At 44.5% G+C, this 17,515-nt stretch overlaps 1 protein-coding gene across 1 annotated transcript in view; it reads left to right on the top strand.

Annotated features, from left to right (window-relative positions):
- Positions 1-13,979: 13,979 nt before the first annotated feature.
- LOC144785334 (uncharacterized) overlaps positions 13,980-17,515 on the top strand; it is a 148,558-nt gene continuing 145,022 nt past the window's right edge. The window contains exons 1-8 of the mRNA XM_078664298.1: positions 13,980-14,200; positions 14,311-14,454; positions 15,404-15,560; positions 15,648-15,675; positions 15,782-15,902; positions 15,999-16,091; positions 16,265-16,328; positions 16,493-16,591. Of these exons, the coding sequence (XP_078520424.1) occupies positions 13,997-14,200; positions 14,311-14,454; positions 15,404-15,560; positions 15,648-15,675; positions 15,782-15,902; positions 15,999-16,091; positions 16,265-16,328; positions 16,493-16,591 (910 nt within the window). The 5' untranslated portion in view covers positions 13,980-13,996. The remainder of the gene's footprint in view (positions 14,201-14,310; positions 14,455-15,403; positions 15,561-15,647; positions 15,676-15,781; positions 15,903-15,998; positions 16,092-16,264; positions 16,329-16,492; positions 16,592-17,515) is intronic.

Raw genomic sequence — 17,515 nt, 5'->3', positions numbered from 1 at the left:
TATTTAGGTATATTTAGGTTTTAATGTCTTTATTTCGATGATAAAATCATAAAAGACAAATTTGACAAAACATTCAGAAACAGTTCAAGAAAATCTCCACAATTTTACAAAATCTTTAAAAACAGACAATATCTGAATATTATGAAAATGTAAAAAATATGGCAAAATATCCCCAATTAAAAACATTATTAAACTATGTATTCGAAAAACCAGACATTAAATAATGCTCATCATGAGAGTAGGATTAGCTTATGCAGGAAGAAGAAAATTTACACATAATGCATTGTGGTCAGGGGACAGTTGGTATCCTTCTAGCTCTTATTGCCCACGCCCACCCTAAATACTTGGCCAAACATATCACAGTTAGATCGGAGGTATTTGTTTTTAAGGCCCGTATAGCTTCCGAGGCTTTTCTGCAGGACAGGCGTTTAAAAATGGGTTTTAGCCATTTGGATCGGGGTTCGCTGTATTGAGGACAAGCAAACAGGAAGTGACCCTCAGTTTCCTTACAGCCAGGGCAATATATACAAAGATTTGAAAAGGATTTATCCCAGGATGAGGTAAAGGAATTCAAGGGTAATGAGCCCACCCGAAATTGATGGTACAATTTTTTGTCCATTGGCCTAGTAATGAGGTCCCAGTATGTTTCACGGGCAGAATCCAGTTTAAAGCTTAAAAAACGACCCGTCAGACCCACAGAACTAGAAGCTTGAGCCAAGGACAGGCGTATTGAGGCCCAAAATAAACACTTAAATTCCTTTTTTGAGGGAAAATTGTTATTGCCTGGAGAAACCCATAGATGGCTAAGACCCATATCGCACAGGCTCGTTTTCACTGAGCGAAGCCATGGAATTCGTTCCGAACCCCCCATGGCCTTCACCTCGGCTAACTCCTTTGCGAAAAGTACCAAATCCTCGGATGTCCATAGGCGCCTCCACAGAGACACCACTCTGTATCTAGCCATGTCCGTTATTGGTGTACAACCCATGTCGTGACAGAGTGGGATCAATGGGGTTGATTGGGGCAGCCCCACCAAATTACGAAGGAATCTGCTCTGTATTCTATATAAACTTGTAAGGTCCATGAAACCCCATAGCTCTGCCCCGTAAAGTGTGGCTGTATTAATTTTAACATCATAAATTTGTAGGGCAGGGGCGACCCTTTTCGTGATTGTTTTCTTTTGCTCGCGCAAGAGACATCCAGTCAATTGGGCGAGTTTTAATTGTTGGGTCTCTATTTGTGGTTTCCAGGATAATCGAGAATCCAGGGTAACCCCCAAGTACGTCATTTTGTCGACTTGTTCCAGGTTAACCCCGTTTAATTGAACACTACTACGTAATGGTTTTTTCCTGGAAAAAACCATAAACCTAGTTTTCCCCACGTTTATTTGGAGGCCATTTTTATTGCAGAATTCCTCAAAGTGATTTAAAGCCTGCTGTAACCCTCCCCTGGTCTTAGACAGGAGGAGGGTATCATCGGCGAAAATCAACATTGGGAATTTCGTCCCCGCCAAGGATGGTGCATCGGTGTTGATCAACCTAAAGAATTTGACTACCTGATCAATATAGAGTAGGAAGAGGGTAGGGGCGAGAACACACCCCTGTCGGACTCCTCGTGAGACCGGAAATGAGTCCGTAGTTTGCCCTTTGGCCCCCCATCTTACCCTAGCAAACTTGTCTTCATGTAGTCTAATGATCATTTCGACCAGTTCCCCCGGCATACCTAAGTCCCTTAATACTTGCCATAGTTTTCCCCTCGGCACCAAATCAAAAGCCTATTTTCAGGTCAATGAAAGCAGCAAAGATGGTGCCCCCTCCAAGTAAGACGACCTTCCAAAAAATCATGCAAAGCCGTAGAACCTGGTCAATGGTGCTTGTACCAAATCTGAAACCCGCCTGTAATGGGGACAGTATTCCTTCTAATTCCATCCACCCATGTACCCTCGCCAGGAGTATACGAGCAAAACCTTTTTGAAAGCAGTCGATTAAACTAATCGGGCGGTAGTTCCCTGGATTTGATCTGTCTCCCTTTTTGTATATTGGGAGGATTTCCGCCCCCTTCCATGTCTTCGGGATGCGGGCACCTCTCGCTATGGTGTTTGCTATGCGTGTTAAATAGGGTACCCAAAGGCCTGTATTTGCTTTGAAAAGGTCTGCTGGGATTTCATCCAGTCCAGGAGCCTTCCCCCCCCTCCTTAAACCTAATGCGATCTCCGTTTCCATTTCTGTAAAGGTCATGATCACATTGCCAGTAGATATTGTGTGTTGCGGGTTCAGTGTGATCATTGGGTCAGCAACCTCTAGGCAGAATTGGATGGAATAATGATTAATCCAATCTTCCGGGGATACATGGTTAGATGGAGTGCGGAAGTCACCATCCTTTCCACATCTGACAATGTCCCAGAATTTGGTCTGATTATTAGATTTACTGGCGTCCAAGAGGACCGCCCAGAAATCATCCTCCCATTCCCTCTTTGCATCCCATTGCACTCTTTTATACCTTTGCCTAGCCACCTTTACTGCACTCAGGTCTCTAGATTTGACTTTCTCTATTAGATGGCTATGGGCCTCTCTACACTCTCTATTATACCATTTAGCTCTTGAGGCAATTGGATTCCCGGTATTTGACTTACACGGTTTAGAGAGAAGGTTGTTAAGCTCAGAGAAACATTTATCGTGTATGCCCATAGTCTTATCTAAATAGGTATTACCCCTTTCAGCATCAACAGACCTCAAATTGTCTAAAGCATTCATCACCACATTTTCTATGTTAGCCTGTAACACTACATCGTTTGATATGGTTGACCATTTCAGTCTCCTCCGGTCATTTGATATGGTTACAGCCCCCTGACCCCTAGGAACAGATTCTGCTAAACTTGTCTGATCTTGCATTTTAATTTTCAGGGACAGTGGGTTGTGGTCGCTTTCCGGGCGCATAACAATTTCCATGTCAACAATTAGGCACCAGTATTCCATTTTTAAGAAAATATAGTCAATACGACTCTTTCTAACACCAATGTCGAAGGTGAAGTTGGCTCCGATGTCCGATTTGGTACGGCCGTTTACGGCCCTTAGTCCCCAAGTAAGGCAAAAGGCGGACCAATTCAAAGCAGCCTCCGTTACTTTAACTAGGCTTTTGTTTGAAAGATCGGGGATTTTCCAAGTCACGTCTTCTGCAAGCCCCCAGTTATCCTCCGGCAGGTACAGTGGCTCAATTGTACAGTTAATGTCACCTGCTAACATTATGAATGTCCCTTTGTTCCAACCTGATAGTAAGGTGTCTAAGGCACCTATCAGCTTGGGGCATCGTCCACCCGGGAGGCCTCTAGAGTATATGTTGATAATAAGCATATCCTGCCCCCCTGCTTTAATCAACCTTATGGCCAGTATATCAGGGTTGTCCACAAAAATTTCAGAAACAGAGTAACACCAAGCCTGTTTAACCCATATGGACAGCCCCCCTGACGCCCGCCCTTTAGTACCTTTTATTGCTGGTTTAAAAAAGTTCACATAACCAACCATAAAAAACGGGGCAGTGGCCCAAGTTTCTTGCAGAAGCACGACCTGATGATTACCTATGAACTCCAACCAGTCCTCAGAAACCAGACGTGTCTTAACTCCAGCAACATTCCAAGACACCATATATGAAGATAACATGTCCAATTCTACAGAAATGTTACTAACTGTCGGGGGGAAAGGGGACTCGATAGACATGCACTTGTTAGCCTAATTTCTTCTACATTAGAGATGGAGACCTCTTCCCCAAATAGTTCCCCCTGTATTCTAATTTTGTTATAGGGCGAAATCTGTTGCACCCTTGTGAGGTCCGAGGTGGGGATGGATGGAGTAGACGCTCCTTCCCCAATCCTTGTTACTGGAATTGGTAACTGGGTCGGTGCACATAGTCAGTCAACCCATTCCAAATCTGACAGTGCCTCGAAATGATTAAAGAGTGGGGGGTAGTATGGGGGGTAGGGGGTTAAGTGCTCTCGAGGCCTCCCCCCTCGAAATTTCCAGTGGTTGGAGCCCATTGAATAATTGTGGTGCATGTGGGGGTAAAAATAACCAAGGTGCAGGGTCTGAACATCACCTAAATGGGCAAATCTAGCTTTCCTCTGAATTCTTTCCACCACCCAAGGGTCTTTAAAAGAAATCAAAATACAATCCCCTTCCAGATCTTTTTCACCCTTTCCTACCCAGTCAACTCTCCTTACATAAAGGATTTCAGTGGGGGATGATGGGGGGAGAGGACGGTGTTTATTTAGCCAAAATGTGACCTTGTTCCGTAGGTCCCCTTGTGACTCTTTGGTGCCCTCTCTTAGGGGGGCCACCCCAGTTAAAACAATAGTGTATTGTGCCGCTTCTGGAGGTAAATTAGCTCTGGGAGGGTGTCGTATGTTGCTATTAACAGTCCTATGATGCCTTTCTGGGTGGGGGGTTTTCTTCTCTTTACCCAATGATGGTGTTGGCACTGTGGTATTATTAATTTGTTGTGACGGGCCATTCTCTAAGTGTTGTTTTACTGGCACGTTTTTAGGAACCAATGGGTGTTTGGCTTTCGATGTTTTATGGTTATATGCTCTACTGGCAGTGATCGATGTAGGTGCTGCCGATTTTGCCCCCGGATTTTGCTTCTTAATATTGTGGCTGGTTGATGTCCCTACGGGTAATATTGTGGCTGTCCCCCCTTTTTGGTTGACACCCCCTGCGGAATTAGGACCCCCTGTCCTGGGACTGGAAGATGTAAGTTTGTGCAGAAGGTCCATGTTGATATTAGCTGCCGCTTCCAAGACATCTATTTTAGCGGACATTATCCTTGTTATTTCAAGGACCGGGAGCAATAAGGTTTGAAACATTGTTTCCATCTTGGCCAACAAAACATCGTCGCTGCTAAAACACGTTGGACAAGGGTTAGAGGACCCAGAATGAGCTAGTGAGGGGCAATACACTATTGGGAGTTCGGGATTGATCTGTGAGTGAGAGGGGCTAGTCCTATTGACATAGTCTATTTTGGGTTGTTTTTGTTCCTTGTCTCCCTGTGGACTTGAGGCATGTTTTCTTTTCCGAGAGATGTAATTGGTGGTGACTTGTTGCGAAGCTGGCATACTGGGTAAAGTGGGGACATTTGATGGAGGGGTGCCACCCGTGCTACTCTCGTCATCCTCAAAATTTTGACTATCAACTTCTAAGCTGGACAAGTTGATATCAGAATTCAATTCCATATTTACATTGGCCGTGGCTATTGTAGCACCATCCCCATCAACGTGAACTATTACTTCTGATTCTGAGGTTGAAATGCAGTTAAACGCTGCATTCGTTATGGGGCTTTTAGCACGGGCCAGGGCACCTATAGAGGAACGCTTCCCAGTAACTAAATCCAGGGACAGTCTATGTTCTACCTGTTCTATTTCTTTTTCTAGAATTCCTGTAGCTCTAGAGATAAATGCATCGAGGGGACCTGAGACAACACCCTTTGAGGTTTGTATGTGCACTAGGCGCTGTTTACCAGATCTTAGTGACATGTTTAAAAAGATGTTGTTAGGACTTATAAATAGACCACTGGATATGGCTAGGTGGGGTATTACAGGATATAAAACGAACCAGGACTCCGGGCCCAACCCAACCTCGTCCGACCCCGGACGGCCACAGACGGTCCCGCCCTTGTCCCGGGCTTCTCCCGGGCGCACTCCCGCGCGCTCCCGCGCAGCGGGGATAATGCTTCCCTTTTATTGCAGTGTGATTGGTCAAAAGGGGTGTAGCCGGCAGGGAGAGCAGCCCAGGTGGACACGGGCGCGCGGGGACTCCTGGAGCTTGGAGTCCACCGCTTCACGCTCGCAGCCCTGCCGGTCTCAGAAGAGCAAACAAACCCCTCCCAAAGTCCAGATAACCGCTCCTAGCCGCGAAGCGGGTCCGGCGAGGCGTTGCGGCTGAAGCAGGCAGGCAACACCAGGCTCCCTCGGCTCCCTCCTCGGTTCTTTAATCCGTTAGTCCGTCGATATCAGGCAAGTGATTTAACAAGGAATCCACAGATTACAGGGCAGGACGCCTCTTTATCCTTCCAGGTGGGGGCGGAGCCGGCAGGGAGAGCAGCCCAGGTGGACACGGGCGCGCGGGGACTCCTGGAGCTTGGAGTCCACCGCTTCACGCTCGCAGCCCTGCCGGTCTCAGAAGAGCAAACAAACCCCTCCCAAAGTCCAGATAACCGCTCCTAGCCGCGAAGCGGGACCCGCGAAGCGGGTTCGGCGAGGCGTTGCGGCTGAAGCAGGCAGGCAACAACAGGCTCCCTCGGCTCCCTCCTCGGTTCTTTAATCCGTTAGTCCGTCGATATCAGGCAAGTGATTTAACAAGGTATATTTATAACAACAGACCAGGTGGGTTTCCAGGCCTGAAACCTACATCCCCACCTCGACTGCCTTAATAGCGGTGTCCACCACATCTCACCCTCTCTCGCTCCTTGGCAGAGCAGCGCTGTTTAAAATGATGGCCGTGCCTAGATTTTTATACGTATTACAAAACACCCCCTTCCGGTCCCAGACTCACATTTTAATTCAATGAATAGCGCACTAAGCTCCCTCCTATGGAATGGTGACTCCCCCAGGATTGCGATCAGTAAACTGGCCCGTAGTTGGTATGATGAGGGATTGCGTTGCCGCATGTCCAAACTTACTATAGGGCTGCACAACTGGTAACTGTAAACCAATGGGTCCACCAACCGCCAACAGAGCCGGCGTACCAAATGGACTGGCTGACACTACTGCCGAGAGGCTATCTCCACGCGCTTAATACTGAATCACAATGGCTCCAATTGGAGGGGCCCACGGCGGTGAAGGTTCACCATTGGCACTCGCGCTGCCCAAATTGAGGTGGAAGAAGAAACTCACCAAAGCCACACCGCTCTGGGAATCTCAACGGCTAGGTGCCTCAGGCATAGGAAAAGGCTTTGTCAAATAAGACTCAATAGGAATCTGAAGGCTGGGGACCTTCACACGGGGAGGGAGATGGTCTCATTTGAACACTTGCAAAAAACACCTGAACTGACAGAGTACTTTTGTTACCTAGAGATCCGACATGTTATACAGGCAGCAGTACCCAGGGGAACCGAGCTCCCCGAGTCATCACCTCTGGAATGTAGACTCCTCGAGGAACACTTGTCTTGAAAGGCAATCTCGCTCACCTACCGAAAATGAATCAACATTCTACCAGACACCCTTACGGCCCTGAAAGATCAATGTGGGCTAGACATTACAAACTTGCAAGAGGGAGATTGGCTTGAAGCCCTAGCCTCCCCGAGGGATGTAGCCATTTGGGCCCACTGTCTACCAGTCCAACTCAAAATATTGCGCAGAGTGTACATATCATGCACAACACTTGTAAAAATGGGCCCCAGGGTGGACGCAACTTGTAAAAGACAATGTGGAGAGGTGGACTCATTCTATCATATAATATAGACGTGTAAGGTGATTCAGAACTATTGGCAAGCAACAGTGTCATGTATGTTGGGGTGGTGGGAGAAGTGCTCACACTTTTGCCCAGATGGTGCCTGTTAAACGTGTGGGGGGATGCAAACCTGGGTTGAGCAGATCAAACCTGGGTAACCCTGGGTCTCATATTAGCAAAATGCAATATAGCTTGTCACTGGGGGGCGACCCCACTCCCCCCCACCCACGCTGTGGGATTGGAACAGAGATATGGACTGGTGTATGTTGGCGGAGAAGGAAGTCTATGTGAAAAGAGGGTGCCCAAAAAAGTGGAGGAAATCTGGAACAAATGGAACGAATACAGGGGGAATCAATGCATGCCTCCAGTGGGCGAAACAATTCTTACTGTCATCAATTCTGAGTCACACTGATGATGACGTCAACTACGAGTGGACAAAAGGGAAGGGGACGGGGACCCAGTCATTGACCAACAATGTTAATGCTTGGTATGATGTGATAATGCTTGGTAATGTACTTAACAACAATAATGTAGAAGGGCCCCATTCACAGAACTAACTTAAGACAAAATCCTAAACTTACTACTTTTGGAATTCACAGAAGTTAGGATTTTGTCTTAAGTTTGTCTTAAGACAGACTTAAGACAGACTTAAGACAAAATCCTAACTTAAGTCTTTCTTAAGTCTGTCTTAAGACAAACTTAAGACAAAATCCTAAACAGGAAACAGGGAGGGAGCACACTCCTGACAAAATCCTAACTTCTGTGAATACCAAAAGTAGTAAGTTTAGGATTTTGTATTGAGTTAATTCTGTGAATCGGGCCCGAAATGCTGTTCTGCTCTGCTATGATAAAAAGATGTTTTAAAAAAAAAGAAGCCAGAAATATCACAAACATGGTAACCTTTCTAATGAGACACATTCATATTGTGCTCCCATTTTAGCATGTGGTCAAATAAATATAAATATAAATAAACAGTACCAAACTCTGTTGAGCCTTATTTAAAACAAATGTAAACCAATCCATCCATTTTATTGGAATAGTGCCTAGGCCGTTCAGAGTCATTCAGTCAGAACGTGCTTCCTGCACTGCATGCCCTCTCGTTTCTAAATCAAAAATCTGCTGTTCATGTTACAGCTGGGAGCTACTTGGCACCAACGAGCCGTTGGAATTATATCAGATATTTTAAGTATTAACACTACACAGTGTCTTGGATTTCAGAAGACTACATTGGCTGTGCCTTATCCCGATGAGTGGGAGGGCACAGGTGCGGAATCAGCAGATTAATTCCCTATATAAGATAGATGAAGTCCCAATACTGAAGGGACAGACTTTTCAAGTAAGTGCAGAAACTTTGTCTGGGACTTGGGTCATTTTGCATGGAGCAAGACATGCAGAAGCTGCAGGTCGCGAGTTCTGCACCTGCACTTTAGCTTAATTTCTCTTCCGCATCATCACTCACTCACCCTTCACTCACCTGTCCACTTCACAATTCCTTTGCCTTCCCCTTACTATTTCACTCAGTACCTTGTTCAGTCACTACCTTAATTGTTCGCTTAGTAACTCATTCACTTATCTACTGCTGCTGCTTTCACTCCTTTATAGTCACCCACTCATTAGCTTCCATTCAATTGATAAACTACTCCCTCAGTAAGTCACTCACTCGCCACTCACTCATGCGTAGTAGCAACTATAACTGGAAGATGACTTTTCTAATTTTAATTTTTGAATAATCTTAATAACACAAGTATTTTTGCTTTTCATTCCAGGGACCCTGGTGAAGGTTTCTTTTTCCTAACACAGCGACACTGTCAGGTAAGGCTTTTGTTCCATCGAGGGGTAAGTCATGAAGTCACAGGATGTCAGACATTATTTGCTTCAGGTGTTCATGGTTGAATACTAAAGCTTTATGCATTGTTACACAACAGCAATCTTCAAGCATTGGAGGGTCCACACCCAGCCCTCAGCAGAGGCAGCTCAGTGGGGCTAGGATCCTGTTTAACGCACAGAACAGCACTTGCCACATATGGTCAGAGTACTCCAGTCATAATATCCTGTAAGATCTTCTTGTCCACGCTTCACCCAGCACAGGTACAAGGCTCCCTGTGCTCTTGTGGAAGGAGCCGTCCCATGAGTCTGGGAACGACGATCATCTCCAAAGATCTGGGACGCTAGAGCGGCAGGTCAGCCCTACATACATGCATACCAGCATACATGATGGTCCACATACTCTCCTCTGTTGTGCGTAGGGGAGAAACCAAGCATGTGAGTGATGCTACTGATCAGCAGACATGTCCAGAAGTCAGCAGCGCCTCTGCAAATGTGGTAGACCCCCTTTACTGGCTGCTTGAGGCATGTACTGTGTCAGCCCCACATACATGCATATCAAGCAAACATGATGGTCCAACAGTGGCACAGACTCTCCTCTGTCGTGTGGGGGGAGAAACCAAGCATGTGAGTGATGCTACTGATCAGCAGACATGTCCAGAAGTCAGCAACGACTCTGCAAATGTGGTAGACCCCCCTTTACTGGCTGCTTGAGACATGTACTGTGTCAGCCCCACATACATGCATACCAGCATACATGATGGTCCAACAGTGGCACATACTCTCCTCTGTCGTGTGGGGGGGAAACCAAGCATGTGAGTGATGCTACTGATCAGCAGACATGTCCAGAAGTCAGCAGCGACTCTGCAAATGTGGTAGACCCCTCTTTACTGACTGCTTGAGACATGTACTGTGACAGCCCTCAATGGTACTGGAAACATTGAACTCAATAACTGAGCGGACCCTCAGTATTGAGGATAATTTTTGATAAACATGCTTCTATTAGAGGCTGGTACACATATCTACACAACTTTCAGGGGTGTCACCCCTCTGAGTGTCTAGAAACATTGATCTCAATAACTGAGCAGCCCCTCATTATTGAAATAATTCTTATTAAACATGCTTCTATTAGAGGCTGGTACACATACCCACACAGCTTTCAGGGGTGTCACCCCTCTACGGTACCGGAAACATTGAACTCAATAACTGAGCGGCCCCTCATATTATTAAGAATAATTCTTGATAAACATGCTTCTCTTAGGAGCTGGTACACATGTCCACACGGCTTTTGAAACCGTCTTCTACATTGTTGGACACCCAAAACCTGAAGACGCCCTTACAGACTGTTCCATACGATCTTGTGAGGGGGAATAACAGTTAAAACTGCTAAAAAGTTTTCTGAAAACTAGAAAAGATTATTATTATTTTTTTTAAATGGAGCCTTAACTTTGTGATTTTAGGGAAATGAATACTGGATATATTCAATATTTGAGCATAGGGCTCCCCCTTGCCAGTCCAAGGACACAGCCAAAACCATGAATTTGGCAGCAGGAGGATTGGTTTCAATATCAGATAGCAAAGTTTGAGGGACCTGACAGAGACGGACAGGCCATTCATCCACTCTGACATTTCCCCGCAAGGCTGCCGACTTGGTATGCTTTCAAACCAGTGGGAGCTGCCATGACCCCACTATGCATCGAGGGCATCAGTATTTCTATTTGTATTTGAGTATTTGTGCGGGCAACTCATCCCCAAAGGGATGTCCTGGTGCTAGACTGAGTCAGTTCTGATTAGACTGAAATTAGATATAGCCATGTCTTCATTTGCTTCCTAAATGTCAGCAAGTCTGACACATTGCATATATCCTGGGGGAGCCTGTTCAAGTGAGGGAGGCTAAGAAGTTAAAAGAACGGCCACCCATCCAGGGTGTTTTGATTCTTTTGCAAAATGAGAAATTCTTACTGGGTGATCTGAGAATTCGGTTAGATTTGTAAAAATGTACTTTGCTTAGCAGTAGAATAGGGCCATTCCTATAAGGTGCTCTGTGGCTCGTTTACAGACTGGCAATAAATCAAGGCAGACTGATGTTGAGCTCCTTTTACCTTCATTACAAATACATTTGCCAGCTGTATTTTGAATAGTCTCGAGCCTTGAGAACAAATACTCGGCCACGCCAACATAGGATGCATTTCCATAATTGATCCAACTCAAGATTAAAGCGTGGATTATGTTCCTTCTCCAAGCTACTGGGATCCATCAGAATAGTTTCCAAAGGATGCGTAGCAGTCTGAAACAAGTCCCTTGAACCCTAGTTACTTGTATTATTGATGAGAAAGCCCACATTTTTTCCACTTTTTTGGTTGTAGGTGCGGGCCTGACCTAGTTGGCCAACATGAATCATTCCAAGATTTTTCAGCACCTCCAAACAACAGCATCTCTGATTTGTCTGTATTTAGTTTCATATGGTGGATATGCAAACACTCTGCTACCTCAGAAAGACACTTAACTAGATTGCCAGTAAAGTAATACGTTTACCAACTGTATGGCCACTTTGTACACATGATTAATATAAGAGTCCTTGTAGAAGACATGCAGTGAAAACCGCTTTTAAATAGTGACAAAATGTTTACTATACTTCACTACCACAAAATGAAATGAATTCGTACTTGTATAGTGCACTTATACCCTGAGGCGTCTTGGCGCTGTACACATACCGTGTGGGACCCCTCCTGGCTTTTCCCTATGAAATGCCCACTCCTGGGCACCTCCAATGTGAAGCCAGGGATCCAAGCTCTGGGGCCGTTGTGGAGATTAAGCAAGCTATTGCCCAGAGTTGCAGAGTGGGACCCATGATTAGAATAGGCACCGAGGCGAGAATTTTCAGGTCCGAGGAAATTGATCCCAAGACCCGCCGAGGTAGGAATTGAACCCAGGTCCCACGCCAGACCTCATCAGGGTCTGCCGCTCTAACCATTGAGCCACACTTCTCCACTTGACCCACACTTCTCCACAGTTAACTATGCCACAGAAGCAGCACAAGCTTCAACGAAGTGCAAGTTTCCTTCATATACCTACTGGTTTCCACAAATTAGCAGGATGCACTTACACACACACACACACACACACATACACACAAACAAGCACACGCACACACACACACATGACAAATGTGATGAACAACATGTGGAAAAGCCGTGCAAGCTTCATTTGTGTTCACATAGAAGTAGAACAATAAGTGCACCTACTTAAAACACACAGAACAGGTTCACCATCCGACAAGACTGTAAGCTTCCCTTATTTTTCGTGTGTGTTTACATAATGGTTTTGTGTGTTGTTGTAAGTATATAGATTGGGGAAAGGTGCTCTGGTAGCGGGTAGAAAATGTACCAGAAATCCAAGAGGGATTGTAAAGTCTCTGATTCGATGCTATATACATTTATTTATTAAGGAGATTTGTAATATGCTGGTTGCCATCTTGCAATAAACACATAGAGCTCAGATGCAACAAAGGAAAGCAGGGCAAACAATCACTAAGTAAGTACCATGTAGTTAGAATCCAGTAGAATGGTACGAAATCCACCGAGCTGTACTCCATGATCAGGGTACCTAGGAAAAGGATTGTTTCTTACATTGACTACAGAATAAAGGTTCATTGGAAGTACAGAAAGTCCCCGACCTTTCGCTGGAAGTCAGACATGTTAGACTGTAAGATGCTGTATTATTTTAATTCAAAGCAAATGGTTACAGGCTATTTCTTGTAGCTATACGGATTGTGAGCACAATGTTTTATTCAGCCGCTCAGCATTCATCTAGCACAGAGGAAGAGTTAGCCTACGTTTTACTGGCCTGAAGCATGTTTCCAAGCAGGGCTGCCTACCCTACCTCTTCCAGTGACAACAGAATGTGTATGTAGCTTGATGAGTTCTACTTGCTTAAGTCCATTTCACGGATCAATGTCTTGAAAGAATCCACGTATGTAGTGTCTTCTGGGGGCGCTTTACTGGGATTAGGATACCAGGTGTACACTTTGCAAATGTATTTGAAGGGGGGCACGCAGGGGAGGACAAACTGAGAATGTTTTGACTCAATGAGCTGTATGTACACAATAGCTTTCATATGGAATAAGGGGGAGCATTTATTCTGTTTTCTGTGCAGCACAGACTGGGGATTGGATCACTTCTAGCTGCCTACATGAGCCTTAGAGTTACTGCTTCTAAGCCTGCTGATGGAGTGCTTGCACCTAAAGTTTAATGTCCAAGCAAGCTTCCTCACTGCTCCTGACAAGCCAGTAAAAACGCCTCTGTCACTCAGTCTGAGTGTCCTGCCCATGAGCAGTCCCTAGCCAAGGTGACCCCTAGCCCAATTGGCTAACATTGATACTCTGCACCCGGCCACCCTAGTGCCGCTGGTGGTGTCCCTTGAGTGCCTAGTCTAGCCCTGTTAAGTCCACGACTTTCTGCACAATTGACTAGCATGTTGCCAGTGAGTGCCAAACGTGCTTGTGACAACAGGTTCAAAAGCTCCACTGCCTTGAACCGGAGCAGGTAAACTGCAGGCTCAGAGAGTGTCGTCATTCACGATCTACTGAAGTCTTTATGGTCAAAGTGCAATATGTGAGGGTGCTAAATGGATAAACTATATTCACCTGTTTCAGTGATGTTTGTGACAATAAAGCACCCTTTGTCTTTGCATGACAGAAATCTTGTTTCTAACCACTTTAGTAATTGCCAGCAGCCATGGCTTCCGATGCAGAAATGGCTGTGTTTGGGCCAGCCGCACAATACCTGCGCAAGTCTGACAAAGAACGCTTGGAGGCTCAGAATAGGCCCTTTGATGCCAAGAACTCCTGCTTCGTAGATGATGAAAAAGCGCTTTTCGTTAAGGGAATGATCACGTCCCGAGAAGGTGGCAAAGTCACCGTGAAGACCGATGATGGAAGGGTAAAAAGAGTCTTGTACCAACAATGACTAAACAAGCCTAGCACCATAATGCAGTCAGACAGCTCTGCTCAACTCCAACTTTATCTTTGCCTGTCTTTCTTTCTCCCTAGACTGTAACAGTCAAAGACACCCAAGTCTATCCTCAGAATCCTCCCAAGTACGACAAGATTGAAGACATGGTCATAATGACCCATCTGAATGAAGCCTCCGTGCTGTTTAACCTCGCTGACAGATATGCAGCCTGGATGATCTACGTAAGTACAAATCAGTGACGCTTCAGCACTGCTTGCTCTTTTGCTCTAAGATTTTTCTGTCAGTAGGTGTGGCATACCCATGACATAGGTGTAACTTCTGAATTTTATGAACAAATCACACTTACGGAAAAAAAGCTTTGTTATTTGGGCCATGTACGTTCAATGACCAGTGTAAGGCATTTATCACCTCTTAAGGGGTGAAACAACTCAGTGCATGTCCAGAAACTGACACAATTGATCTGTGTGCAAAGTTTGCACATGCCATTCTTTATAAATGTTGTTTTGTCTTACGGCAAGGACCCAAGTGCACTTTTATAATACTAGCTTCTCCACTGGTCTCACTCTTTCACCTTCTGGGTTTCATTATCATAAAACACATATTTACTCTTCTGATTTTGCCCTATGACTTCCTTTTGAACCTCGTTAATGACTCATGTTGCAAACCTGATTAAACCCAAGCTAGCCTCTGCATTTCTTTTTTGCCACCAGTGCTAAACGGGCAACATAAACACTAGTGTTTCCTCAGCTAGGTCAAAGGTGCCAGATAGATTATAGATTATAGTTCTAAGGAACTCCACATGCACAGACTCCTATTGTGAAGCGAAAGGTTAATCGTGCATACCAAAGGTGGAGAAGGAGAAGGGAGCTGGCTAAAAGGGGTGTGGGGAAGAACTCTCATATCACATTGGGCATGGAAGAGATCCTGGCATCACTGAAATGCCAATCCAGAGTCCCAGATTCTATAATGGACCTGATTGCAATCAGGTCACACTGCAGGAGTAATCACATACTCTTCAGGGTAATAGTGCTAGTAAAAAAAGGAACACAAATGAAAGGTAACCAATAAAGATAATTGTGAATGCATAAAACATCTCTAAAGTAGAAACTCTCTTCTTAATACTACCAAATTATGGTTCCTATCACCTAAATAAGTTGTTTCCCTTTACAGACCTACTCTGGTCTTTTCTGTGCCACTGTGAACCCCTACAAGTGGTTGCCGGTGTACAACCCTGAGGTTGTAGATGCCTACAGAGGCAAGAAGCGCCAGGAAGCCCCACCTCACATCTTCTCCATCTCTGATAATGCCTATCAGTTCATGTTGACAGGTAAGGTTTTGATTTAAATTGTTTGCACTGTTTCAAATTCATCCTGGCCTACCCAAAAATGACATGCATTTATTTTCTTTAAAAAAGATCGTGAAAACCAGTCCGTCTTGATCACGTGAGTAAATCACATATTGCTAAAAAGTCCTTTGCAAGAAGCACATGTTTTATGGTGTAACATGTCAATGTACATGACCAATTAATTGTTCTGATTGTATTTAAAGTGGAGAATCCGGTGCAGGGAAGACCGTGAACACCAAGCGCGTCATCCAGTACTTTGCGACAATTGCTGTTGCTGGCGGTGACAAGAAAAAGGAGTCACCTGCCATGGCCAACAAGATGCAGGTTTGTAAATGATGTTTAATTCATTTTTACACAGCCTGCTCATGATTCCCAATATGCCAGACGATTTCATACATGGTGAAACTTTGCCTCTAATAGGGAACTCTGGAAGATCAAATCATCCAGGCTAACCCGCTGCTGGAAGCCTTTGGTAATGCCAAGACCGTGAGGAATGACAACTCATCTCGTTTTGTAAGACTTCCAACTTCATTTACTTCCTTCCTAATTCTCACTGTATATACCATGCTCCATGTAAATATATATTTTTTTCTATATACAATAAAAAATTACTGAAATAAAAAAAGAGTCATTTGCTGTCTCGCAATAAAAACTTGAATTTATTTTAGCCTCTATTTACCCTCTAGGGTAAATTCATCAGAATCCATTTCGGAGCTACAGGAAAACTGGCTTCTGCAGATATTGAAACATGTAAGCGTTGACTCTAAAATCTCTCTCTCTTTCTCTCTCTCTCTCTCTCTCTCTCTCCCTCTCTCTCTCTCTCTCTCTCTCTCTCTCACACTTATATATATACATGTTATCAAATATGCCCCAAATAAAATACTACTCTTTCTCATTAATGCTTCCTTTTACAGACCTGCTGGAAAAGTCCAGAGTAACATTTCAGCTCTCAGCCGAGAGGAGTTACCACATCTTCTACCAGATCATGACCAACAAGAAGCCAGAACTTGTCGGTAAGTTTTAGAAATGAGTCATTGCTTCAGTTGTCAGAATTCAACTGCATTCAGTGTGTTTCCAAGAAGGCCAAGATGGCATTGCAGAGATAACAGGGCTAAACATCCCTAGACGTCTGACTTGATTAAAAAAAACCATAATAATGTATATTTGACTAACATGAAGTAGTTGGGGAACATGTAGGTTTTCTTAGCATTGAATCACATTAAATGAAACATTCTGAAAATAGCTTTATCTGGCAATCAATCTCACCAACAAAGTTTATAAACTGAACATGAACAACTTTTCACAGATGTTATTAATTAATGAACGTTTTACACTTGACACGGAATGTAAAATCTCAAGTAAATGCAGTTGATGGCTATGTAAAGACATTTTGAGGGACATTTAGTGCATAATTCCAAAAGTTCAAAACCCCCAGATAATATAACCCTTGCAATTCTTATGTTCAATTATCAGAAATGTATTTGCACATTTTTCTTATGATGGCTTGTTTTTAAATTGTCACATCGCAATAATAATAATAATAATAATAATACTGATGCTTGTAAAGCGCAAACAGCTACCTCACAAGGAGGTGTCCCGGCGCTAGGAGAGTGCTTTCAGCTTGAGACAGAAACTAGGTGAATTGCTTAGGTTTTTTGCATAAAAAGCCAGGTTTTTAAAAGCTTCTTAAAACTTGCTTCTGTCGAGGTAGATTGAATGGCCAGAGGCAGGGCGTTCCAAAGTTCCGCCGTGCCAGCAGAAAAGGATCTGCCCCCAAGTCTGGCCTTCCTAACTCGTGGAATGGTTAGCTGAAGCAAGGAATTGGAGCGTAGATGTCTCTCCTGATGGTAGCGGGGGAGTCTGAGTTTTAAATAGGTGGGGCAAGTGCCTTTTAATGCTCTAAACGCCAGGGTAAGAACTTTGAATTTAATTCTGCT

Source organism: Lissotriton helveticus, chromosome 10 (assembly GCF_964261635.1).
Source record: "Lissotriton helveticus chromosome 10, aLisHel1.1, whole genome shotgun sequence".
Classification (NCBI taxonomy): Eukaryota; Metazoa; Chordata; class Amphibia; order Caudata; family Salamandridae; genus Lissotriton; species Lissotriton helveticus.
This window is presented reverse-complemented; position numbering and strand designations above follow the sequence as displayed.